This window comes from Elephantulus edwardii, unplaced genomic scaffold, assembly GCF_000299155.1.
Source record: "Elephantulus edwardii isolate Elephantulus edwardi_28Jun2011 unplaced genomic scaffold, EleEdw1.0 scaffold00346, whole genome shotgun sequence".
Lineage (NCBI taxonomy): Eukaryota > Metazoa > Chordata > Mammalia > Macroscelidea > Macroscelididae > Elephantulus > Elephantulus edwardii.
The window spans coordinates 900,182-927,518 of NW_006400096.1; the positions used below are offsets into that span (position 1 = coordinate 900,182).

Consider the following 27,337-nt stretch of genomic DNA (forward strand, 5'->3'; position numbering starts at 1 on the left):
ATGTGGGCTCTCCGCTTGCTACTGCGGGTCGCGGCTGGGCGCAGCATGTCGCAGGGGCCCGCCCGGCGCCAGCGGCCCCCCAAGGACCCGCTGCGGCACCTGCGCACGCGAGAGAAGCGGGGCCCGTCCTGGGAGCCCAGGGGTCCGAACACCGTGTACCTGCAGGTGGTGGCGGCCGGCGGCAGGGATGCGGGCGCAGCGCTCTATGTGTTCTCAGAGTATAACCGGTTAGTATGGGGTGCTGAGCACCCAACCCGTCCTCGCAGCGCCCCTTACCCAGCTCTGCAGCCCGCACCATCGCGGCTCTTCTCCAGATTTCTTTGACCCCTACCTCCTTCATCTGGCATTTCACAACTGCAGCATCTATTGCCTTTTTAGAGTCTAGAAGGGGAGGTGCAACCATAGATTCTCTATCTCTGTATGTACATGTGATTTCTGGGAGAGGGAGGTTTGTGGAGAAATTCACACTTGGGTTACTCCGATCATTTCTTCCCAATCCTTGGGTCCCTTCTCCCAGAGCGGCTCTATCTCCCTTGTTCCCTAAGGAGGAGGGCCCCTTGAGGTTGACAACATGTCTGGTGAATGATCACTCTTGTCTCCAGCCCCATTTTGTTCAGCCCCCAACCGTCCGTGTCTCTACTGAGGATCATTCAAACCTGGTGGTTCTTCAGCGTAGTTGGGGTTTTTATGTTTGGTTGGGTTTTTTTAAGTGAAGCTCAAAACTCTCAACTCATTGCCATGGAGTCAGAGCCCACCAGAAAGGCCTTAATCCTCTTCTTCAAATAGGAGCAAGCCCAACCTTCAGGGTCAGCTGTCTTATTTCCTTTATAGGTTTGGTAAGCCAGGCTAGGGATAGTAAATGAAATTTGGGGCAGAGCTGGTACAGAACATTCAGCTGCTATCCTTATGACCTGTGTTTAATTAATACCATTTGAAGTCCTGTTGCCTCTTTCATGTCATACCTGTAGGTCCCCTAGATGTAAATCACAAGAGAAGTGATAGTCCATGTTTCTGCGATGGACCAGCTAGTGGATTTGAGCTGTGAGCCTTTGACGTGGCAGTACAGTGCTCTACCCACTAGGCTACCAGAGCTTCAGAGCCTGTAATAATTTGTTTAATTGCTTTCAAAGATGTTGCACACAGTATTATCTAAATATTTTGGGTAATATTTGCTCTGTAGGTACCTCTTCAACTGTGGAGAAGGAGTCCAGCGCCTCATGCAGGAGCACAAGTGAGTCTAGGGTTTTGTTTCAATGTGCGGGGTGCTAAAAGGAATTGAAAGCTTAGTTGAGAAACAAGGCTGTTTTATTAACATGAGTGGTCTCTGGGTAATGCCTCCCCGACTCCCTGCTCTCATGTCTTCTTTCTTAGACTAAAGGTTGCTCGCTTGGACAACATTTTCCTGACACGAATGCACTGGTCTAATGTTGGAGGGTTATGTGGTAAGTATGATCTTTCAAGCATTGGAGACTGGAGGGCAGTCTCGGGGGTTTTAACTTGCCTTGCCCTTTGTACTGCCAGTCCTGCAAGCCTAGGGAGCTGGAATTCTTTTGGTGCCAGCCCGACCAGTTGTAGCTTGTAGCTTTAAAAGCTGTGACTCAGAAAAGCAAGTGGATACTTCAGCCTGCATCCTGCCCTCCATGTTCAAGGGGATTTAACACGTTGCCACAAATGACGGCAAAATGTGTTTCTGAGCACAGTTGCCAATTTAAAAGTGTGCGGCAACATGTTAACATAGTTGCCATCACCTTGGCTTCTTGGGTTGCTAGGCCAAAGATTTGTGGTAATAAACTGGATAATATGTAGATTATAGGTGATTCCAGCAATCTTTTTATCCTTGAAACCATTGGCAAGCATATACAGACATGCTCTATCCAGATTACTGCCTTCATTTCTATCTACTCAGAGGGTAAAAGGAGGGAGTTGCCCTCCTAACCCAAAGACAGCATCTCTTGGGGTTCACATACACTGGTTCCTGTAAGGGTGAAAGACGGACAGTCTCCCCTCGTGTGATTTACAGCCTCCTGAAAACCTGCTGGAGGGTCTACTAGGAATCAGCTTTGATTCAACAGCAGTGACTTTGGGTTTTATTTGAAAGGAAGGTCAAGACCATGTTGCAGCCAAGTTCTATAAACTTCTCAATATGCTAGGAGAGAGTAGAACTTGGGGCCCCTTCCAGACTGAGACAATGGCTGGAGTGTACGCTTGAAGGCCACCTTACACTCACACAGCCCAGATGTGAGCATTTAGCCTCACTTCCCTCTTGTCCCAGGCCTGTCCATTATAGAGGCATTTGTAGGTGTCTGATGGCCCTCGTGCCTCACATGAATGTCGCTTCTCTATGTATTTTCTCCAGTAACCACATTGAAGTGAGAACAGATAGACACATCTGGATAAATGAGGGCTATTCCTCTTAGCTATGACTATTAAAAGGTCAAAAGCCTCATAACTTCTTGTCATCGAGGTGGAAGAGACTCAGAGCTGACCCTTCAGAGGCAATAAATCAAGAGAAGAGATTGTCCATCTCTATCCCTCAGATTTGAACTGGCTGCCTTTGGGTTGGCAGTGCGACTCCTTACTCACTAGGCCACCATGGCCACCACTCTAGATCGTGTGAATGTGAATGAAGGCTCTCGTTCACATGATCTAGAATGTAGTTGAGGTGCTGATTTTATTTATCCTTTTTTTAAGGAATGATTCTCACTTTGAAGGAAACTGGGCTTCCAAAGTGTGTGCTCTCCGGACCTCCACAGCTAGTAAGTATAGTATCTCTTGATTCAACTCTCCTGCTCACATCCCCCTCCCCAAATTTAATATTAGTAACAATAATGATCTAACCCTCATTTCTGCAAAGTCGTCTTTTACAGAGATAACTGGTAGTGCGATAGTTGAACACTTCCCTCTTGCAAGTTGCATAGGCCTGAGTTCAAAACATTAATTGTGTGCCTGTGACTAAGTTGCTTTACTTCTTTGAGCTATAAAAGAATCTTTACCTAAAGAATGATTCTGCTTCAGAGTTGTAAATGAGATTAAATGAGTTTATGGATATAAATGGAGTAAATGGACTAAATGAGTTAATGCTTATAGGGGACTAAACCACTTCTTTAGATGTTTCACATCAAGTAGGCATTCAGTATTTAGAAGCTCTTATTGTTAAACATGATTTCCAAACTGGCCACTTCTTAATTTTATTATTATTTTTTAAATTTTATTATTTTTTTGTGTGTGTACCGTCAAATCATATCTGACTGGTGCAAGAGGAGATTGCGCCTCCTTCTCCTGCAGAGCATCTTGTGAATTTGAACCGTGCACCTCTGGAATTGCAGTGCAGCTTCTTGCCACAAGGCCACCAGGGCTCGCCTAAAGTGGCCACTTCTGTGAACTTGTGCACAAAGAGAGCTTGGGTGCACATTGCTAGTGCCAAAGCTTTTGGATGCAGCTGTTCACTTCCTGGTTCTCAGGAAGGGCAACCAGTCACCAAATCTTACTACTTCTGCCTCAGAATGCATCACAGCCATCTCCTTGTCACTGTCTCATCAGATCCTTTGGTGTTTGGATTCTGTGGCCCAGAATATTGAATGACGGTGGCATGGCTTGTGATCATGGCGCAGGGATCAGGCGAGGTTCTGATCTGCTGTTGATGGCGCCTAACACATAGCACATTAGAACCCTTCATTGGTTTTCAGCCTGTGCACTGCAGTGGTCTCCCATATCCGGGCTTGGCTCTTTCGTCTGCCTACCACACAGGAGCTCCACAAGATCTCTAAAATATAAATGTAGGCATGCCATTTCTCAGCCTAAAACCCAAGCCTGTCACATTACAGTACAATCCAGTGTTAATGCCTAACAGCACTGGCCATTGCTCGTGCTTCCCTTTATGTCCACTTCAAGTTACCAAGTTGTAGCATCATTGGCTAATTGAGCTCTTCAGGTGTTCTGTTCCCCCATTGAAGCTCATTTCTCTATATGTAAGTTATTTTAGGGGTGTTCCTATGGAGTGTTGGGGTGGCAAAATAGCTAAAAGCCGTTAAGCTCAACTGCAAAAGTTGACAGTTCAGACTTACCCAGAGGCCCCATGGAAGAAAGATCTTGTGGTCTTCTTTTTTAAGAAACCTTTTAGAGCAGTTCTGCTCTGAATGATGGTGTCACCATAAGTTGGAACCTAGTCAGTAGTAAGTGGTTTAATTTGTCTGGTTTGTAGAGCATTTTACCTATCCCTCATCTTCTGCCTGTCTCATGCCCTCCTTTAGAGATCAGCTGAAGGATTATTTGCTAAAGAGCTGTCCTTGACCCCAGACTTAGTGAATCTTATTTCCTTGCACTTTTTTCATTTTTTTTCTGGCAGAGCATCTACCACGATGGTATTAAAGCTGTGTTACTGTTTAACTTGTGCTACTTTTACTGGAGTCTCCATTTGTAGGGGGGATGCCTGAAGGAAAGGATGGCAAAACTTCCTCTCGCATACCTTGGGCATTTGCTAGGTGTGGCTTGTTTAGAAAAGTCAGGGAAGAGAGGAAAACCCTTAACAAAATGGACTGACACGGTGACAGCAGCAGTGCACTCCAGGGTGTCAGACACAATGAAATTGACACAGGATGGGACAGGGTTCAGATCTGCTGCCCATAGAGTCACTGTGGGTCATAGTCAACTTGACGCCACCTAACAACACCGTCAGCAATGGACACGTTTAAGCAAACTACTGTATAAATAGTGTCCCGAATACTTAGTGACATTTGCTTTATATCGGCTGTTATTGTGTACCATAGAGTCAGAACTGATCCACAGCTGACCCTCTTGAGGGTTTTCAGAGAAAGTTAATCCCATGAGAGGAGTGTGCCCATTCTTTTTCTGCAGAGCAGCTGGTGGCCTTGAACCGCATGCCTTTGGGATTGGAGCACAGCTGCTTGCCACTAGGCCACTTGAGCTCCCTGTTATTAAATTATTTTATATGTGTATATTATATTATTATGTTGGTACCTGTTGACTCATGTGCATTGCTGTGTTCTGTGTGTGCAACCATAACTGCTTGTTTCTTTCTTCTCTGTTTTAGGAGAAATATCTTGAAGCTATCAAAATATTTTCTGGCCCATTGAAAGGGATAGATCTGGGTATGTTTGGTAATGATTCATTTTTTCCATTTCTTTTCCTGTATACTGCACAGCTTCTCAGATGACAGTCCATAGAAACTCAAATAAAAACAGTCAAATGTTAAATGAATACAAGGTGAGTTTTCAGAATGTCACTTTTAGTGCCTCAGCCTCACCTTCCCAATAAAATGGCTGAGTTGGCAGAATGACTTAGAAATTACTTCCTGTCATGACACGGCCTCCCTTCGAGCACCCAGGATCTTCACTTAGTGCTCATATGATCTTGCTGGTTGATCAGCCTTGAGCTCCTTGCACTGGAAAGTGGAGGTATGAGTGGAGAGGCAAGTAAAGGTTTTGCGTCCTTTGTACTCTGATCTTCAGGCAGTGTTTTTAGTATGTGACCTTTTGATGGGACACAACCATAGAGAAAGGCAGGGCTCTGGTCTTGGGACCTGTCATTGATCAATGTAGTTCTTTAACAGGTGCACTGATACTTCAAAACATATAAAAAATGTAGCTGCCTGTTCACTCTTGTCCACCTCCTGGTGCCTCTGTGTGTGTCAGAGTAAAACTGTGCTCCAGGGAGTCTTCGCAGATGATCTCAGAAGTCCATCTCTGGGTCAGATGGACATGAACTCTGCCTGTTGGTCAGTGCATCACTGTTTGCATCACCATGGCTCCTCAAAGCCTGTGCAGCTCTTAGCTCTGAGATGCTGAATTTCCTGGCCTCACAGTGCTGAATATGAACTTAGATCTTGATGTGACTTAGTTTCTTTCTAAACAACAGTTTCTGATCATAATGTGTTTTACTGATGTGGTAAACATGAATGGCTGTTAAAACGACATCTTTGTTTCTTTCCTGAAAAATTCTGTGTACTCAGATTCTCATTTTAGTGACAGGTTCCCACTAAAAAGTGCAAGAAATTGAGTTACTTTTTATTAGTGACCCTGAGACTTCATTTCCTGTGTCTTCGCTAATGTGGTCTTGCTTTCTGTTCCATCTTCTTACAAAGCTGTGCGGCCCCACTCGGCACCAGAGTACAAAGACGAAACCATGACCGTCTTTCAGATCCCCATATACAGTGAGTATGAAAGCCTCTGCGCTAGGACAGAGGAAGGTGTATGTCCTAGGTCGGGCAGAAGGACAGTGCAGTTGAAGGTAGTTCCTGTTTGGAAACGTTCCCTGTGCCCTTCATTTTGGGCAGTGAGCAGAGAAGTTGGGACCCGGGTCCTGGAGGACCTTACAGTCTTGTGGACCTTACAGTCTTGTGGACAGGCGTGCGTAACTTGTGGAGTGACAGTGACTGAAGAGCTCTGGAGGCTGTAGTATGCGGCACCACTAACCCAGAGGCTGCACATCTCTGGCGGTGTCAATCCATCAGCAGCCTCCCTGGAGAAAGACAGGCCGTCTCCTCCCCTGATTTATAGCCTTCAGAGCCACTGGAGGGTCAGCTCTGAATCAGAACTGATTTGACAGCAGCAAGTTTGTGTTTGGATGACAGTGATACATGTTGTAATGCTGTCTGAAAACAGACTGCATTTACATATGCATATTCAGTCCACGGGGCCTATCTACCACTACCCAAAGGACCTTCCAGAGAACCTACCAGGATGTGCAAAGGTGAACATTACATACGAATAACAACAGTAGAAGCTGTTGTCCAAACAGAGCAAGGGAACACCTCTTGGTTTAAAATCAAGAGAGGTGTGTGTTGGGGCTATATCCTCTTTCCATACCTAGTCAGTCTGTATGCAGAACAAATCATTTGAGAAACTGGAGTCGGAAGAAGATGACATCGTAATAGAAGGAAGCGTATTCACAAACAAGCTGTGTTACGCAGATAATGAAACCTTGCTTACTGAAAGTGAGGAGGACTTGTTGCAGAAGATCAAGGACTTCAGTATGGATTACATCTCAGCCTCAAGAAAATGAAAATCCTTACCAATGGGCCAATAGATGGAGAAGAGATTGAAAATGCCGATGATTTTATCTTGCTTAGATCCACAGTCTGTATCCTTGGTACCAACAGTTGGAAGATTAGGAGGCATATGGCATTGGAAAAGTCTCCTGTCAGGGACCTCTTTAAAGTCCTGAATAGCAGTTATTTCACTTTAAAGACTAAGGTGCGCTTGACTCAAGCCATGGTCTTTCCAGTCAGCCGCTGTGCAGTTGAGAGATGCCAAGTCTCGGAAGAAGAATCGATGCCTTTGAGTTGTGGTATTGGAGAATAGAATTAATAGCCCATGGACTGAAAAAAAGAAAAAAGGTGCAGCCAGAGTACCCCTTAGAGGCAAAGATGATACACTCATAAACTGTGGGCATGTTGTTAGGAGGGGCTTGAAAAGGGAGGGGCATCATGCTTGGAAAGGTGGAGGGGTCAGCAGAAGAGAGGAAGACCGTCAACGTCAGTGTGCTGTCACATTGGAACCAACTGATGGCTGACCCTCCAGCGGGTTTTCAGAAGCTGTAAATCACATGGGAGGAGATTGCCCATCTTTCTATCATGGAGGGGCTGGTGGACCTGAACCACGTGTCTTTGGGATTATAGCACAGCTTCTTACAGCTCCCCCCAGAGGTCCCCAACTACAGAGCCATAGGCTCAGGTATATTGGAGATGAGGAGACCGATGCGGGAAACGGCAGGATTCAGATCTGCTGTCCATAGGTTGGCTCTGAATCTTACCGGACTCGACGGCAAAAAACAACAACAGCCATTCGAGTCGAAAGTTTAGGCCAATTTCTCAGGCATCAGAGTTTGATTAAAATGTGGCTTTGACATCTAGACAGAGACAGCATGCACTTCAGGTCCTGTCACATCAGTTTTGTCCTTAAGTCTGGCTGAGTGTGACCTTTGAGACTTCACTGCAAAATGATGGACGCTTCTGAGAGTGACAAATAGTCTTCAGGCCTTGGTCTGTTTATCTGGAGTGGGGGAAAATGAACGAGGCAGCCGATTAAGCTTGTGCTGCCTCCTAGCGTTGAGGTGCTGTGTGTTAAAAAAACCCCAAACCAACCCTGTGGAGATCCTGCTGTGACCAAGGCTCTGAGAGAGGGGAGTGTAAGGACGAGTAAGGTATCACGAATGCCCACAGGCTAGCTGGGAGGTATGGGTTATTTCTTGTTTTTATTAGAAAGTGTGCTGAATTCAACGGGCTTCCTGGCATTCACACATCTAGGCTTTGCCTGGGAGCTCACTGCATGTGGAGTTGAATTTGATGATTTCCTATTCTGACCAGGTGAGCAGAGTTGTAGAGACCACCAGCCAGCCCAGAGACCAGAAAGACCTCTCAGTCGGCTCAGCCCCACGCCCTCTTCAGACTCGGGATCCCCTGAAAAGGAGCAGCACTCTCCAAGTGGTAAAGGTACTGAAGTAGGACTCGGAGACAGAACTTACATTCTTTCTACCTTTAATGCTTTCAAGTAGAATCGAGAGTCTGTCCTCAGCATGTATTTGGTTGCAGGGAGAATGAGAAAGATTGTGGCTGTTACTGGACTTTAAAGGTCAAGGTGCAGCCCTGGTTAAGCCCACAGTTTGCCAGAGAGCAGGACCTGGCATCTTGCATTTTTCATGAATGCATCTTCACTTTGGATGAACAGCTGTAACAGACAGCAGAGTTAGACCAATGAGTAGGTCAGTACCATGTTCAGAATGACAGCCCTCTGAGAAACTGACTTAAAATTCCAAGAGTAGGTATCTCGGTGGGATTAGATTGCTCAGAGACGCTGTTATCTCTGGTGAGAAGGCACAGTTGGTCTTTTTCTGCCCAGTGGTGGGGCTGACAGATGACCAAGAAGATGGCATGTAAGGTGTGCCTTTTCCCAAAGCATGGGGTTGGGAGGAGAGTTCTTTTTCTCTGCAGATCTTAGTGTGTTTTTTGTTGGGTTGGACTTTTTGTTTTTGTGGGGTTTTTTTTGGTTTAGTTTTTTTAAATTCCCCTGGCATTTCACATATTCTGCTTACTTAAAACACATTGCTTTTTGACTTTCTGTCTTTACTACGACTTTGAAAAATGTGTTTGGTTTGTTTTTCATTTCACTTAGCATTCTGTCTTTCTGTGGTTGGAGGTTTGTGTTTTGCTTTTACTCCACTCTCCATGTGAGCACGAGTGAGGAGAGAAGCCTAGTGGAGAGCGCTCGCGTACTCTTTGACCTTCGTATTGAGCCGGTTATGTCCATGTAATATTTTTGCTTAATGTCAAACTCAATCAGATAGTCACCTGTTTTTAATTCAGTTTGTTTTCTTTCAGATATTAGCCAGAAGGTAGATGGCAGAGACCCTTCCTTGGTGGTCGCTTTCGTCTGTAAGGTGAGAGAGACCCTTTCTGGTGGGTTTCAGGGCACGTTCCTTCGATGAATGGCTTCTTGTTCATTCAGTGATTGGAAAGCAGCTGCTTCTAAGACACACAGATGGAGGCTTATTTCTCAGAACCCTTCTGCACTTTGCTATCCTTTCACATTCATCCTTTGTCAGGCCACAGTTGCTTTTTTTTTAATTTTTTTTTTTTTACCATGATTGGTCTTTTCTCGATTTTAGGACTCGTTTAAGTCAGCCTTGTTCTCCTTCCCATCAGCAAAGCCTCTATTCCAACTCCATTTTGTTTTATGTTGTTTTACTATAGTTAAGGTGCTGATAGTTAAGTGCTTTTTTTTAATTTTTATTTTATTTTATTATTTTTGTGTAAGTGTACTGTCAAATCAGATCTGACTGGTACAGGAGGAGATTGTCTCTCCTTCCCCGGCAGAGCATCTGGTGGATTCGAACCATGCACCTCTGGGATTGTAGTTGCAGCTCCTTACCACTAGGCCACCAGAGCTCCCCTAGTTAAGTGCTTTTAATATGAACTAGCGTCCATAAAGGCCTTGATGGGCAAATCTGGGATTGGCCAAATTCTAGTAAAAGAATTTATTATAGAAAGCTATTTTTAATATCTGGCTAATGGTGTATTTTTAATAGAGCTTTGCATTAAAACGTTATAAAAATTTTATACTTTGCATTAAAAGTATTAAAACAGTTTACGGGTCATAGATATTTTTGTCTAATTTGTGGTAAGAGTACATTGTCTTTTTTAATTTTATTTTAAAAGAAGAACTAAGGTTAATTTTGACATGTTATTTTAAATTTTCGTCTGTGGTCTAGCAGCCACAAGTGAAAACAGTTATAAAAGGTCAATAATTATATTAGTTAGTTGCAGGGCTTTGCCAATATTAAGCTTTACTTTATTCAAATAGTAGACTGTTGTTATTATGTGCCATCAAGTCCCCTGCAATTCACAGCAACCCTGTGTTCAACAGCTCTAAAACCTGCCCTGTAATAAACTAGTCTCACTGACTCTGACACACCTATCCCCATTGCCCTACTTACTGAATCAATCCACCCAGATTCTTTCTCTCTTGCACTGTCCCTCCACCCTTCTGAGCATGATGTCCTTCTTCAAAGATGGCCCCTCCTGGCCCATACCCAAAGTATGTGAGCTGGAGTTTCAAAATCCTAGCCTTCAAGGAGAAATTTGGTTTCACCCTCTCTAAGACCTCTGTTTATTTTCTTGGCTGCTTCTCCATCACCACAACTCGCAGGCATCTATTCTCCTGTCATCCTTAATCATTGTCCAGCTCTCTGATGCTTAGCAGGTAATTACAAAGACCGTGGCCTAGATTAGAGACTCCTTAGTCTCTAGACTGACATCGTTGCTTTTCAGTACTCTGGAGAGGTCCCTGACAACAGATTTACCTAATGCAATGTGTCTTTTGATTTCCTGGTGCCAAGAGTGTTGATTGTAGAGCCGAAATAATAAGAATAATGTTCATATAAAGTCTTATTGTTCTTAGGCTTATTATTCACATGTATGCTGGTTGCTACACAGTAGCAAAATTTTTTTAAGACTACTTTATATGCTCCTCTCCAGTAGTCCTGGATCCTCTGCCTCTTCCGTCAGTTCTCTTAGCCGTTTGTGTGATCTGGGCTTCCTCTCTAAAAATGGCTGTTAGCAGGCCTCTGCTTCTGGTGCAGAGAAGCATGCGCTGCCGACTCTGGCTTTTTTGCCATTAATTGTCACTTCTGAGATCTGCCTGCCCTCCCTGGGTGAGCCTGGAGCCCCAGTCTCCTGCGTGTCTGCTGTGGGTTTGGAAACTAGTAAAGCCAAACTGATTGTAGGAAGTCAAGATAAAAAATTCAAGCTGTGAAGACTTGGGAGGCTCCCATCGACAGGCTAAGAACCTCTGACAGCTTCTAATCACTGTCTGCTCTGCTTCTTATCATCTTCCACAGATGGGAGTGTGTTCCTTTGTGGGAGAATTCTTCTGTTCAGAGTGTGAGCTTCTCCTGACTTACACATGCAAGTTTCCTGCCAACCATTAGAAATCAGTAGTTCTATCCTAAGCTTATCTACATCTGTGGAGAGAAGGCTTGGTGTCCTGGCAGTCCTTGGAGTATCTTATGTAAAGAAAGCAGCTAAGTTCTGCCATCTTTGTGTTAAGAGCATACACTTAACATTTCTCGAAGACAGTGTTTTTCAAATTGAAAACTAGAATCCTAAGAATAAGATTTTGGGGATCTAAATTTGAGAGACTTGTTCCCAGATATTATTTCCTAGATTTAGGAACCTAAGCAAGACTGCCAAGTGTTTCATGAAGATTTATTGAAAGGGGAAAATGAGATCTCAAGACTCAAAGACTTATTAATATGTTATGGCATTTCTAATCTTTTCGTTTTATGAGAAATATATAGATGCTAGAAATAAGTGGGCAGAATTTCCTTTAAGTAAAGACGGCTAACTTACAGGTTTGTTATCTGCCCTCCTAATGTTGTAATGTGCAGTCGAGTTGCTTGTGACTCAAAGTGACCCTATGTACAACAGCCCTAAACCCTGCTCTATCCTGTGCCAACCTCACTGTGTCTGACACTCCAACCCTCATTACCCTAGCCACTGAATTAAACCACCTCATAGAGGGCCTTTCCCTCCTGTGCTGTCCCTCCACCCTCCCAAGCATGATGTCCTTCTCCAAGGACCGGTCCCTTCTTACAACATGTCCAAAGTATGTCAGACGGAGCCTCAGAATCCTTGCTCCAAAGAGCAGCCCAGTTTAACCCTCTCCAGGATGAACCTGTTTGTTTTCTTAGCAGTCCATGGTACCCTCAATCCTCTTCTCCAGCACCACAGCTCAAAGGTATCAATTCTCCTTCTATCCTCCCACGTCATTGTCTAGCTCTCTGATCCATAGCAAGTGTTTGTAAAGACCATGACCTGTATCAGACACACCCTAGTCTCCAGAGTGACACCACTGCTATTCAGTACTTTGGAAAGGTCCCTAACAGCAAATTTTGCCATCACAATAAGTCTTTTCATTTCCTGGCTGCTGGTGCCAAGAGTTTTGACTGTGGAGCCGAGCAAACTGAGGCTGTGAACAATCTCAATCTCTTCACCATCGATCCTGATGCTACCAATTGGTCAGTGCTGAGAATCTTTGTCTTCTTGATATTGAGCCTTAATCGATATTGAAGGCTGCAGTTCTTGACCCTCAGCAGCAAGCGCTTCAGGTCCTCCTCATTTTCAGCAAGCAAGGTTATGTCATCTGCATAATACAGATTGTTGATAAATCTTCCACCAATCCTGATGCCACACTTCTCCTCATAGAGCCCAGCCTCCTGGATGATCTGTTCTAATAAGAGCATAACAAGCAGAGAGGACCAGAAGAATGTCTGTCTGTGTTCCTTGACTATGCAAAGGCATTTAACTGGGTGGATAACAACAAATTGTGGCTAACCTTGAGGAAAATGGGAATCCCAGAATACTTGATTGTGTTTATGTGAAACCTATATTTGGACCAGGAAGCAGTCCTCAGAACAGAGCAGGGAAACACTGCGTGGTTCAAAATCAGGAAAGGAAGGAAGCTCTGGTGGCCTAATGGCAAAGAAGCTGCACTGCAGTCCCGAAGGCGCTCAGTTAAAATCCAACCAGATGCTCTGCTGGGGAAGGAGAAACAGTCTTCTCCTGTGCCTGTCAGATCTGATTCAACAGTATACAATGAGAAAAGAAGAAAAAAAATCAGGAAAGGAGTGCGTTAGGGGTGCAGTCTGTCTCCTTACATTTTCAATATATATGCAGAACAGATCATTTGGGAAGCAGGGAGGAATGTGGCATCAGGATTGGAGGAAGACTCATCAAAAACCTATGTTATGCATTTGACACAACCTTGCTTGCTGAAACTGAAGAAGACCTGAAGTGTTTGCTGCAGAAGGTCAAGGACTATAGTCTTCAATATGAATTGAAGCTCAGCATCAAGAGGCCAGAGATTCTCACCACTGGGCCAATTGGCAGCACCATGATAGATGGAGAAAAGATTGAGGTTGTTAACAATTACAGCTTGCTTGACCCCTCAATCAACACTCCTAAAAGCAGCAGCCAGGAAATAAAAAGGTGAATTGCATTGAGAAAATCTGCTGTCAGGGACCTCTTCAAAGTGCTGAAAAGCAGCAAAGTCAGTCTAGAGACTAAGGTGTGCCTAACCCAAGCCATGGTCTTCGCAATTACTTGCCATGCATCAGAGAGCTCGACAGTGACTAAGGATGACAGAAGAAGGATTGATGCCTTTGAGTCGTGGTGCTGGAGAAGAGTCTTGGACATAACCACAGACCAACAAGAAAATAAAATAGGGCAGTCTTGGAGAGGGTTAAACCAAGTTTCTCCTTGGAGGCTAGGATTTTGAAGCTCCAGCTCACAGACTTTGGACATGTGGCCAGGAGAGACCAGTCCGTGGAGAAGGACATCATGCTCGAAAGGGTGGAGGGATGGTGCAGGAGAGGAAGACCCCGGATGAGATGGATTGATGCAGTAACTGGGGCAATGGGGTTGGTGTGTTGGAATTAGTGAAGACTGGCTCAGGACAGGATAGAGCAGAGCTGCTATACACAGGGTTGCTATGGGTGGCAGGCAACTGGCTAGCACATAATAACAATAATACAATAAGAACATGTTGAGATTGATATTTGCACTCTTGATTCTTATTCATTGTATTGCTAAATATTTGAAAGAAACCTTTCATTTTATTAGTCTATCACTGTCAGTTGGATTATTATGTTCTGTAGTGGCTTTTTATTTATAATTTTTCTGCACCAGACATTTTACTGATCTGCTTTTAGCTGTTTATTAATTGGTAGATACAAAATGAGACAGTGGAGTAGCGTTTCTCCCCAGGGCTGCCAGAACCAGTTGCTGCTGAGTTCATCCTGGCTCACAGCGACCCCAGGGAAGCCCCAGGTGGTGTGGACAGAAACTGCCTGGCGGCTCACCCAGGGAAAGGTTGGCGAGCTCAGTCCAGGCGGAGGGAGGCACGTCAGATGAAACGCTGAGCAGTCCACTTCCTGAAAAATCACTCGAGACTGACTCAGAGCTGACCCTCCGGCGGCTTTTCTGAGGCTACGAATTGACTGGAGGAGATTGTCCATCTTTCTCCCTCGGAGCCCCTGCTGGATTCGAACTGCCAGCGAGGTGCTGCCTTTCGATCAGCAGCTCAGCTCACATGGACCATGCCACCAGAGCTCCCCTCTGAAAAACCAGCCACTGAACACCCGATGGAACACAGTTCCTCTCAAGGATAATTGAGGGAATATGTATTCCCTTTGATAAGGAAATGCATTGTCGTCGTCGTCGTGTACCACAGAGCTAGAACTGACCCATAACTACCTAACTGACCCTGTGGTGCACTTTCAGAAGCTGTTAACTGCACGAGAAGAGATAGCCCTTCTTTCTCTGGTGGAGCAGCTGGTAGATTTGAACTCCATGCCTTTGGGGTTGCAGTGCAACTTCTTAACACTTAGCCACCCGCGCTCCCTAGAGATGCATTAAGTTATTTTAAATTAACAACTTCGGCTAATGCTGAGAAATAAAGTTCTGTAGTTTAAATCATTCAGCTTTTCATCCTAAAATATCTCAAAATAACTTTTCTAATGGAGCTTCTGAAAGCAATAATCTTGATTTTACACTATTTTAAAAAAATCAACTAGACTTAGTAACTTCTAAGAAAATTGATTAAAACCAAACTTGTCTTTTACTGAAATGACATTACGATCTTTTCATTGCAGCTTCACTTGAAGAAAGGGAACTTCTTGGTGCTCAAAGCAAAGGAGTTGGGCCTCCCAGTGTGAGTGTCAGGGATGCCAGGGCTGTGGGGGGTGGCTTGCCTTGGTCCCCAAACCTCCTCCTCTTACAGAGGGCTTGGCTCATTTCAGGGGAACAGCCGCCATCGCCCCAATCATTGCTGCCGTGAAGGATGGGAAAAGTGTAACTTTTGAAGGCAGAGAGGTGAGACAGCTGGTTCCTTCCATGTTAGGTTCAGGCAGGCTGGGGACCTTGCAGTGTGTTAGGGTCGGGGTCAGATCCCACAGACACTGCTTCTCAGGGCCATGGAGCAGTGTGGCCGCCAGTCCCTTGGCTAAGTGATAAAGTGGCATCTTTGTTGTGGCTGGATGAGTGTGCTTGAGTGCAGGGCGGTGCCTAACAGCAGCACCCCCTGAGGTGGACTTGCCACACATCAGAGGAATATGGTCAGCTCGTGTCTAGGGCTGTTAGGACCAGAGGCCACAGGCCTGAGGGTCTTGCATGCCACGATTGGCTCCAACCACTGCGGGTCCGGACTACCTTGTGCAGTCTCATTGCCTACCTGTGTGATTATAAACACAGGAGGAGGGTGGAAGGTGCTCCTTAGAGCTGCTTTGTGCTGTGTGGACCTTGACCAAACTGGCTGAAGTGCGGTCGGTCATGGAGGCCATTGCCGTGTAGGTCAGATGGTTTCGGACCTGCCCTGGGAGGGCACCATGACCCACGTGACTTATTTTGCAGATTTTGCCTGAAGAGATCTGTACCCCCCCAGATCCTGGTCTGGCTTTTGTTGTGGTGGAGTGTCCGGATGAAGGATTTATACAGTCCATCTGTGAAAATGCTGCCTTCAGGAGGTACACGGTCAAAGCAGAGCAAATCTCTCTCACCTGAGCAGGGAGGAAGTGAGGGCCAGGCACAGGGGGAGGGAGGTCTGTGCTGAGGCAGAGTGTCCTGTCCAAGAGCCTGTTATGCACTTGAGTTCTAAGTCCAGAGTAAATTCTAGAATTCAGACACGCAGTCCTGGGTGAGACCACGCTGTGTACGTGGATGGCAGTGGCCCAGCATGGTGGCTCCTGGCATTGTGGGGATCAAGTGTGGCCCAGGCCGGAGGGCTGTCAGCTCACTTCCGTGCCCCCGTGCACACAGATTCTGCAGCTGCTTCTCCTCTCCAGGTACCAAGGGAATGCTGATGCCCCCGTCGCCCTGGTGGTTCACCTGGCCCCTGACTCCGTGCTTTCTGACAGTAGATACCAGCAGTGGATGGAGAGGTAAGAACCCGACCCGGTGGTTCACACGGGACAGCTGCTCCTCCCTTCTCAATGTTCAGTCAGGTGCCACCTCCCTTCCCCAGCCCCTACCTCAGCATTCTCATCATCCGGTGACTGCTTTCTGGGTAACTGCCTTCTGGAATCCCTAGGAGCATCCCTGTGTGACTCACCAAGAGAAAATACCCCTCTTGGGTCACAGAGTGTGGGTAGGTGAGTGGTGTGGCCACGTGAGGGCATAATCTCTCACCAGCTCGCTCACTCGCTCTCAGTCCTGTCTTGACGTCTGATCACACTCTCCCTCTTCGTTAATAATTTTACATGTGTGTTGAGAGCCTTGAGAGTATGTGATGATCACTTCAGTTTGTTAAGTGCTTGTTGTATGTCAGGCAGTAGGTGAAATATTTTTTAAAGTTCATTTCAGTTAATTGAATCTTCTTAACCCTGTGAGGTACATGTATTCCAAAATCTCCCAAGTGGGAAGAGCATCCACTTTTTCCCTCTCGGCTGCAGTAACCAACGCTAGCAACAGGTGGCAGGAATTCTTGGCGTCAGACTTCAGGGACGGAGCCAGGAAGGGGTGCTTGTCCTCCTCTGTCCTGGGTTTGCCCATGTGGCCCCCTTGCTCTCTCTTGTCAGTGCCGGCAGGAGCTTGTTTCTCAGCTCTTCCACACTTTCTGGGTTTGCCTTAATTTACAGTATCCACGTTCCTTTTACAGTGCTTTTTCTTGGTCCACCCAGTTTTCCATTTTGTTTGGCTTTTCCGTCGCAATCTGTAGACTTTAACACTTAATTTTTCTCCTTTTTCCGAGTCCTCTTCTCAACACATCCAAAGGGTAGCTGAGGTGGTAAGAACACTGAATTTGGAAAAAGAAGAAGAATCATGTTTGGCCATTTTACTAAGTGGAATTTGGGGGCCCCTAGATGAGAGAAATGTCCTGGAAAACACGCTGCGAACCTCGGGTCTTTCTTTGGTCTTAGGTTTGGACCTGATACGCAGCACTTGATCATGAATGAGAGCTGTCCGTCCGTCCACAACCTCCGCAGCCACAAGATTCAGACGCAGCTTAACCTCATCCACCCTGCCATCTTCCCGCCACTGGCCGACGTCACCAGCCAGGTAGTCACGGTGCAGCCTGGGCAGGCTGGCGCTCCGCGCTGGGTCGGTCTCCATGGGCATGTTCTGTCTTTTCCAGGACGAAGGTGCTGTCTGCCGTGTGCCCGCCGTGCGCGCCCAGTGTCTCCTCAAGTACCAGCTGCGCCCCAGAAGGGAGTGGCAGAGGTCAGTGTGGGGCGTGTGCCTGCTGTCCAAATGTCTGTAGAACAGATTTCAGCCTTTGTGGGCCCTTTGGCCTCTGTGAGAGCGTCCTAACTGCTAACAGAGAGAACAAATGGATGTGGCCATGTTCCAAGAGTTATTTACCAAACCAGATGGATGCTAGTCTGGGCTTAACGGGGGGATTGGGCCAGTCACCGTCTTTTAGTACATGTTCCTTGTTTTGCAATAGAGAAAATAGGAAATGCTTGGTGGAGTGAATGAGTCACCCACAATCCCATCCCCAGAAATAATGATGATTATTTAACATGTTCTTAACCTTGTACAGGTGGGATGTCCTAGAACAATGTGTGTACAGGTTTGTAGCCTGACATACCATTAGTCTTTTCCTGTATCTTTAAGTAGTTCTTAGTGACAGAGTTTTTCTTGGTGGTTCAGATAGGGATGTTTCCTCATTTGGGATCCTAATTTTTGGCTATTTTTCTTTGTGTTTTCTTTTTTTTTTTTTTTTAAATTTAGTTTATTTATAAAATTTTAGTACATTGTTTTCCAGACCAGATTCTTACAATTTCCCTTACCCCCCCCCCATCAAATTGTACAACCCCATGATTAATCCCCCTCTCCTTCACACATCCTCATCCCTCTGCCTCTAACCACCCCCCACCTTGGATCTTCACACTCATTCTGTAATAATGGTTTTACACAATATTTATCCTTATGGGACTGAGTTAGTTCACTCAGCATAATGCTCTCCAGTCCCTCCCAAGTTAGGTAGTGATTTACAAAATCATTGCTCCTGCGTGCTGTGTAGGATTCCATTGTGTGAATGTATCATAATCTCTCAGTCCATTTAATTGTGGTTGGCCATCTGAGCTCTTTCCATGTTCTTGTGATGGTGAATAACACTGCCATGAACATTGGTGAACAAATCTCCATTTGTGCCTCCAAGCAGTGGAATAGCTGGGTCATATGGAATTTGTGTTCAGCTTTTTGAGGAAGCTCTAAACTGCCTTGCAGAGTGGTTATACCATTTTACAATCCCACCAGCAATATATAAGTTCCTACCTTGCTACACCCTCTCCAACATTTATTACTTGCTGTCTTGTTAAACTTTGCCACTGTTATTGGAGTGAGATGGTACCTCATTGTGGTTTTGATTTGCATCTCTCTTATTGTCAGTGATTTGGAGCATTTCTTCATGTGACTGTTGGTCATTTGAATATCTTCCTCTGAAAATTCTTTCCATGTCTTTTGCCCATTTTGTAATTGGGTTATCAGTCTTTTTCTTGTGGAGGCCCAGGAGTATTCTCTAAAGTTTTGTTATGAGACTCTTGTCTGAGACAGATGGAGCCATGATGTGGTTTCAGAGAGCCCGCTTAGTTTTTGCTCGAAGCTCACTGGCACCTGGGTCACTTGGGACTCTTTCCCCTGCAGGGATGCTCTCCTTACTTGCAATCCTGATGAATTCATCGCCGAGGCGCTGGAGCTCCCCAATTTCCAGGAGCATGTGCAGGAGTGTAAGAAGAGTGTGCAGGATGGTCCTGTCCCGACAGGTGAGGGAGAGCTCGCACACAGCCTCGGGGGCCCTGCCTGCCTGCGATCCTGAGTCCTGACAAGGCGTGTTCTCGCCTGTGTATTTATTTAACGCGGTGCTTTTCTGCTTTGGCTGTAAATGACAGTCATGCTGAGAAGGGTGGAGAGTCTTTAAAAATGCTGGTGCTTGCCCTGTCCAGTTAGACCAGACCTTTTAGCATGCCAGGCCAGAGAGGTAATCTTCAGAAGGTAGAATTCTACAGTGAGTGATTTACGAGTTTCTTGGGAAAGAAGCTGCACTGCAGTCCCAAAGGCCTGCAGTTCAAATCCACCAGCTGGCTGCTCTGCAGAAGCATGGGCAATCTCCTCCTGTGTGACTAACTGCCTCTGAAAACTGCCGGAGGGTCAGTATGGGTCTGTTCTGACTCACCAGAACTCAACGACAGCAACAATCCAGGGAAGACACTGGCCAAGTTACTCAACTTGTTGAGCTTCGCCATCAGGAAAGGTCATGAGAAGTGACTGACCCCTGATTTCGCAGGTGGTTTTTCTAGTGCTGTTTTCCACTCATGGTAGATTGAGAACACTGGAATAGAAGGCAGGCTTGGAGGTTTCCTGTCGCCAAACACCGTTTCCCTGCCTGCTGGCTCCCCCACAAGGCAGTGTTGGGGCCAGGCCCCAACATGATGGTTATGTGCTCACCACCCTCTGGGATAGCTGTTCTTCTTTTCTGGAAGAACTCACTAGGTGCTTCCTTTGTGGATCTGGAAGATCCATAGAGATCAAGGGAGGTGTGCCTGGGGTGACTGGCTGTGTGAGAAGGCCAGGAGAGTACAGCCTTTTAACATCAGCTATGTCAGAATTGGAATCCTGGCTTCCCCCTGCTACACTGGCTCGGGAAAGCTCTGGCCCCCTGACCTGTTTTCTCCCCTGTAAAATGTGCCAGTACCTGTCTGCTGTGGCTGGGGGCGGGGGGGGGGGTTACGTAAGTACAGCTAAAAGTGGAGCTGGAGCTAAACAGGTGATAACAACCTGGAGTAAAGAAGTCTCCTTTTTTAAAATTCAAAAGCATTCACTTGACTAACAGTTTTGAAGAAATGAATGTGGAATTCAGTTGTTCTCCCTGAGCTGCGGTGTTGGAGAATGGAGAATAGCCCATGGACTGCCAAAACAGACAGATACGTCTTAGAGAAAGTGCCACCAGCGTGCTCCTTGGAGGCAAGGAGGTTGAAGATGCCTCTCATACTTTGGACATGTTGTTAGGAGAGGCTGTTCTAGGAAAGACACGCTGTACCTGGAAAGGTGTAAGATGAGCCAAAGAGAGGATAATAAGATGGATTGTGTGACTAGATCAGTGGACCCTAGTGTGTCAGAGATAATGAGGATGGCACAGGACAGGACAGGGTTCAGATCTATTAGGTCATGATGAATCAGACTGTCCATGTCACCTAACATTAACCCCACCCCAACCCCCTGCAGGCCTTTACTGCTAACAAGGTGTGGCCTGCATGGAGGAGGAAATCCCTGCAAGGACCTAGAGATGGTTGGTCCAACTCCATCTAATTCCAGTTCTCAAGTTGAGCATCCCTCTTAGGTGGCTGGTTCTGGCCTGGTACTGCTTCAGGCCTCTTTGAATGTGCACTCTCGGGTTGAAGGGCATTTTGACCAGAAGAAAGAGATCTTTTATGTGTGTGGTTTTCCATAGAGAAAAGGAGCCAGTATCCAGAAATAGTCTTCCTGGGCACAGGGTCTGCCATCCCCATGAAGATCCGGAACGTCAGCGCCACGCTTGTCAACATCAGGTATGACTGCTCTCTCATCAGGTGGGCTGCTCAGTTCTTCATCACTATCCGGCCGCCCCCACCAGGCTAACCGACATACTGAGCTGTGTAAGACCCTGTAAGCCCAGCGTCTTGGCTGGAGTGCCCTGGGAGAGGGAGTGTAGCTCTTAGTGCATTTGAGGGACTTACACTTCTGGAAGTTACCAGAACGTGCCAACCATGGTGTCTTTTCATGAAAATGAACTGATAATCATTGGACACCTACTGTATGTCCAGCACCACGCTTGGAAATTGTCACCTTATGGCCATGGAGTAGCGAACATCCATTTTGCCAGTGAGTAAACGGACCCTCACAGGTGATAGCTTGCTCCAGTTCCCACAGCTGATGGTGGCAGTTCCAGAGTTTGAACTGGAGTCTCTTCATTGTCACACTCTCTTGTCTTTCAACCTAATCATTGTTTTATGTTACAAAGGCCTTTGGATTCTGTTTGGACTCCATCCCTATACAATATTGCCCTCACTGGTTTTTTTAGTCGACTCTTTGGGCTCTGGCTGGTGTCATTATCAGCAGAGAAACTGATGTTTCTCTTCCATCCGAAGGGGTGTAGCCAGGCTGTGGGAGGGCAGGCCTCAGGGTCCAGAGGTTTCTCTGGTAGTGGATCCTGAGTGTGGCCACTGGAGCCCGTCGAGGTTGATCTTTAGGTGCTGTCATCAGCTGGTTTCCCCTATTCAGGAATGTTCCAGGTAAGACTTCTCTGAAAAGTGGTTGAGCCCCGCCCAGCCTCCAGGACACCCCAAGAAAAAGACACTCCTGTAGGGGTGGCGACAGCTGTCTGTGTCAGCAGTGGTTCTGTCAGGTCGGCAGTTCTGAGCCGAGCTGAACATCAGCAGGGACTGGTCAGGAGCGGAGCCCTCTGGCCTCTGTCTGGGGCCAGCTGACGCAGCTCAGAGCAGCACCCAGACATGGCGTGGAGCCGGCCACCAGTGCGCTTGGGAACAGCCTTGGGATGACAGGAACACAGGCCCCCGAGCCGTGCTCATCTCCTGTGTTACCAGCAGGGGCTTTGCCACAGCCACATACCAGGCCCACATTACAGTGGCATGTTCTTGCCCTGTCAGCCCACCCCTAACTTCCTGTGGTTTTGTTTTTACACCTAGTCCCTAGAGAAAGACATCGTGCTTGGTAAAGTAGGGAATCAGCAGGAATGAAGAAGCCCCTCAGTGAGGGGGGTTGGCTGTACTTGGCGTTTCCATGAGCCAAAGCTGACTCGATAGCACCCAACAGTTATTGCTGTTAAGTGCCATCGAGTCGTAGGCAACTCATAGTGACCCTATGAATGAAAGACCTGGACACTTGTATAACTTTCATCCTTTCTCCAGGTTCATAGGGTTTCCGGATACAAGCTATTTACAGAAGTGGATGCCACTCCTGCTTCCAAGCTTGTTTTAACTGGGGAGCTCCACCAAACACTGTCCACCATGGGTAACCATTGTCACATTTGACACGTCAGTGTCACAGTGTTCAGCTTCACAGCAACCATGCAAGTGGACAGACCAGGGCTATATGACCTAGAATTGTTTGACCACAAAACAAACAGACCTGAGGGTCACACATTTGTAAAGCTGTGTGTACCCCAAAGGCATGTATGATTCCATTGTGGATGATCCTCTCGTATAAACAGGAAGGACGTGGAAAACGGCCTCATGGTTGAATCACTGGCTTATGTAAATTCCTTAGAAAGCTTGAGAAGAGATTGTGGAAGACATTCCCATAACTGCTTTCTGCCGTAGAATAAAAACGCTTTGGTGGCCTAGTGCTAAGAATCTGCGCTGCAGTTCCAAAGGCACTCAGTTCAAATCCACCAGCCACTCCACGGGAGAAGGATGAGCAACCTCCTCCCATGTGATATAAACCTCTGTAAACCCACTGGTGGGTCAGCTGTGGGTCATTTCCGACTCGGTAGCACACAACAACAACAACAACAAACGATAAGAAACCCTTTGCTGTTGTGGGTGACCCTGTTGCTCTTTATACAGCGCTGACCGGTCTGTGCTGCTGGACTGTGGAGAAGGCACTTTTGGCCAGCTGTGCCGTCACTATGGTGATGAAGTAGACAAGATCCTGGGCACGCTGGCTGCGGTGTTCGTGTCCCACCTGCATGCAGACCACCACACGGTGAGTGCTCTGCCCTGGAGCCTGCCTCCGCTGACCAGCACTGTCCTGCCACTGTCCACGTTCTCCTACACCCAGATTTGCTGACTCTTTTTAATCGCATTAGGAAATGGTCCTTTACAGAAGTCCTGTAGTCATTCTTCTTAGTCCGATCATTACCTCTCGTGCCGTGGTCTAAGCTTTGTCTTCCCCTAGCTTTTCTTGAATGTCAGCTTGGGTCGGCAAGCATCTCAGCTGACACATCAGTCTCGCTTCCTCTCCAGCAATGTTCACACTGCATTCTGCCTGTTGTATTTTGGGCTCACAAGTCCATCCCAGCTCTAGTCATGTTAGAGGGTGTTGTTATATACTGTCAAGTTACCTGCAATTTATAGCAACCTATGTACAGCAGCTCTGAAGCCTGCCCTGTCCTGACTCCAACACAGTCAACCCCCACTGCCCTAGTTACTGTGTCAATCCATCTCATCCAGGGTTTTCCTTTCCTGTACTGTCCCTCCACCCTTCCGAGCAAAATATCCTTCTCCAAGGATCGGACCTTCTTAATAACATGCCCAAAGTATGTGAGACAGAAACTTCAAAATCCTAGCTCCAGGGAGAAACTTGGTTTCACCTTCTCTAAGAAGCAGTTGATAAAAAAACTAGGAATTATTGAGAGCTCGTGACTCCAGAACCGTATCAGGGAAGAAAATTCTTTTTAGCATGGCTCACCCACATTCCCTTTTGCCTTCCCAGGGCTTGTTAAACATCCTGCTGCAGCGAGAACGAGCTTTGGTGAGTGTACCTTTGATTTTGTTGGAATTTTTGAGTCTCACTGGTTCATGTGTAATCACCATCCCCTTTTGGTTTGCCCTTGACTTAATGCCCTTTCTTCCTTTGCTCCAGGCCTCACTAGGAAAGCCATTGCGGCCTCTGCTGGTGGTTGCCCCCACCCAGCTGCGGGCCTGGCTCCAGCAGTACCATGACAGGTGCCAGGAGATTCTGCATCACGTCAGGTGAGTGTCCAGGACGGTCTGGCTGCCACCCCAGCAAGCACAGGGCTGATAGTGGGCATTGCTGCCTTCCCGCAAGCTTCCCTCATCCCTAAATGCAGAGAGGGGCTGGGTGTTTTCACCCAAAAGTAGAACCAGTAGGTTCCTCACATTAAGTGTTATCTTTGATATATTTCTTCTCCACCCTTAACTTCCATTCTATACTCTATTTCCCCAGAGTGGGCCCCTGGGTTGTGACAAGCACAGGAACCGTCCATTCCGGGTGGATGAAGGGAAGTTCAAGAGACCAGCAGCCTGTCTGGCTGGGGTTGTCCATGGGCTGCAAGAAAGGGGCCCTTCTGCCTTAGCTGGGAGCAGCATTCATCCACTCGGTCACTTACAGGCCCAGGGATGTGTCTGGTAGTTTTGAGGACTCTTTACTTAGTAATGGCAGTCTAAATTATGTTTCTTCCTAAGAGTGATTCTAGGACACTCTGCGTCCATTTTTCAAATGTTCCTTTTTTGATGTTTAATCTTCTCAGTTTGATTCCCTCCAAATGCCTTCAGAAAGAGGCAGAAGTCTCCAATCCTGTGATTGAAAGGCTGATCAGTTCACTGTTGGAAATGTGTGACCTGGAGGAGGTAAAGGGGCAATGGGTCCTGAGGAGGGTGCTGTGGGGCAGTGGGGCAGTGCTGCAGGGAGCCTTAACCCCCATCGGCCCTTTAGTTCCAGACCTGCCTGGTTCGACACTGCAGACATGCATTCGGCTGTGCACTGGTGCATGCATCTGGCTGGAAAGTGGTCTACTCAGGGGACACCATGCCCTGCGATTCTCTGGTCCAGATGGGTGAGTAAAGGTCATGAGGGTTTTCCTCAGGAAGGATCTACGGGGCAGCACACTTGGGCCCTTTATCTGAATGACCTGTGACTGGGACCGTAACATGAAATCCCAGGATGTTAGAAGCCCAGTGTTGGGTCCAGCCCACTGCTGTGTGAACCCAGAACCAGTTTTTCCTCCCCTCCCCTTCTTTTTTTTATTGGCTTACTTACAAAGCTTGTATACATTGTGTTTCACACTAGTCTTCATTCACGTTGTGTTTCATACAATCATTCCCATGCTTTATGTTTCATAAAATAAGTTGAAAATTACTGGCAATGAGAGATGCAAATCAGAACCACAATGAGATACTATCTCACCCAGTAGCAGTGGCAAAGTTGAGTAGAGCAGCAAGTAATAAAAGTTGGAGAGGATGTGGGAAGGTGGGAATTCTCATGTATTGTTGATGGGATTGTAAAATGGTACAACCACTCTGACCGTGAGTTTTTTATCAGAGTCCTCTGTTCTCATGCCTGTGTTTCTTGTTTAGGAAAAGATGCCACGCTCCTCATACATGAAGCCACACTGGAGGATGGCCTAGAGGAGGAAGCGATGGAGAAGACACACAGGTAGTAAAGGTCTTCTTGTTGCCCCAGCCACACCACGTCTGCCATGTGGAACTCAGAGCTTTCCATGCCCCTCTGGGGAACAACACGTGGCTAGCCAGCTTCCTGGCCACAGGCTGTGGCACTTTACATGTAGCTTTTATTTCTGAAGCAGTCGCTAAGCTGTAGGTTCGGGATGGCCTTTGAAAGAATTGGAGATAGGTTGAATTAAACTGCATGGCAAGTCACTGGAAATGAGAGGGTGGAGCTGGGTCTTGGTCTGGCATTTTAACAACCGTATGCCCTATCCCAAGGGACAGGCCCTTAAGTGTTGTCTGTGGCTTTTGCTCCCAGCTGGCACTGGGCAGGGTATGTAGCTGCTGAGCTGCAAGGAGGGAGGCTGGTGGTCTCCACGTGGTGCTGAGGGTCTGTGCTGCTGCTCCCCCATGGAGCCCTGCACTGACTCACCTCTGGACACATCCTGCCGACAGCACGACCTCGCAGGCCATCAACGTGGGCATGCGGATGAATGCCGAGTTTGTCATGCTGAACCACTTCAGTCAGCGCTATGCCAAGATCCCCCTCTTCAGTCCAGACTTTAACGAGAAAGTCGGAATTGCCTTTGACCACATGAAGGTCTGTATCCTGCAGGCTGTGCTGGGTGGGGATGGGGGGCACAGAGTGTTGGGGGTGTAGTGTAGTCTTCCCTTGGGTGGGGGCCCCACATCACACACTTGAGCAGGCTGACGTGCATGGCGATGGGGCTCCCTGCGGAGGGCCTCTATCATGTCCACTGGGGACTAACAAGGCCATTCAGTCTCAACATTTAACCTTCATGAACCTGGGGGACAGGAGGTGTCCCCCTTCTCAGTGGTGAAGCCTTCCCACGAGGCCTCCTGTAATGAATGGGCAGCAGATGATGAGCTCAGTTGGTGGTTTGGGGGGGTTGATATGAACAGTGTGGACTGTCTTTCCTGGGACCAGCATGGCCTCTTGGCCAGGAGATAGAGCTTACTATGTCCTTGGCAGTATCCAGCCTCTCCCTGACCATGCCAGCAGGCTCAGAGAGCTGGCGAGGAACAGGGCTGCTGCTGCCCGCTGTCCCCCCACAAGCCCTGGAAGGTCTGTCTTCAATGCCTCCCTGCCCTGCAGGTCTGCTTCAGAGACTTCCCCACAGTGCCCAAGCTCATCCCCTCGCTCAAAGCCCTGTTCGCTGATGATCTGGAGGAGATGGAGGGGCGCAGGGAGAAGCGGGAGCTGCGGCTGGTGCGGGCGGCTCTGCTCTCTGGGGACTCCCCGCAGAAGAGGGTGGCGGAGGATGGGCCTCCGAGCCCCACAAGCAAGAAGACTAAAGCCAACTGAGGCGTCGGAGCCCCCCTGAGCTCCGAGCAACCTTACATTCCCTGTGGGCGCTGGCGTCTGCTCTCCCTGCACGCGGCAGAGAACACATCGCCAGGAGGGCGTTCAGGAGTACACAGGCAAAGCGTGCCTTCACTACTAGACTCCAGGACGTGGGCTGTGTGCCTGAGCCCTTCCAGGACCTCGGGGTCCGCAGGCAGCCCATGAACTAATGCCTGTGTAGGCTGGCTCTTTACAATCGTGTGACAGAGCGGCACACCGCCCTCCTCCCAGGAAGTCGAGAAGTCATAGGATGGTGGAGAAGTCTGCCCAAGACTGCAGGATGTTTTTCCAGACACAGCTTGGAAGTGTGTGCATTTGCCCACGTGGTCCTGCGTG

At 47.3% G+C, this 27,337-nt stretch overlaps 1 protein-coding gene across 1 annotated transcript; it reads left to right on the top strand.

Annotated features, from left to right (window-relative positions):
• Window positions 1-26,962, top strand: ELAC2 (elaC ribonuclease Z 2). The gene is made up of 24 exons (XM_006901810.1): window positions 1-227; window positions 1,181-1,231; window positions 1,372-1,442; window positions 2,692-2,756; window positions 5,051-5,108; window positions 6,101-6,169; window positions 8,324-8,443; window positions 9,335-9,393; window positions 15,166-15,224; window positions 15,313-15,385; window positions 15,923-16,035; window positions 16,354-16,449; window positions 17,428-17,566; window positions 17,643-17,728; window positions 19,157-19,275; window positions 20,961-21,057; window positions 23,074-23,212; window positions 23,942-23,980; window positions 24,092-24,201; window positions 24,720-24,819; window positions 24,905-25,025; window positions 25,546-25,624; window positions 26,092-26,236; window positions 26,753-26,962. The coding sequence occupies exons 1-24, from the start codon at window positions 1-3 to the stop codon at window positions 26,960-26,962; spliced, it is 2,445 nt and encodes an 814-aa protein (XP_006901872.1).
• The last annotated feature ends 375 nt before the right edge of the window (window positions 26,963-27,337 follow it).

Excerpts from the sequence above, each read along its gene's own strand:
- ELAC2 (XM_006901810.1), top strand. The coding sequence starts at position 1 with ATGTGGGCTCTCCGCTTGCTACTGCGGGTCGCGGCTGGGCGCAGCATG. Across the intron at positions 5,109-6,100 it reads ATTGAAAGGGATAGATCTGG|CTGTGCGGCCCCACTCGGCA; the intron begins GTATGTTTGGTA and ends CTTCTTACAAAG. Across the intron at positions 16,450-17,427 it reads TACCAGCAGTGGATGGAGAG|GTTTGGACCTGATACGCAGC; the intron begins GTAAGAACCCGA and ends CTTTGGTCTTAG.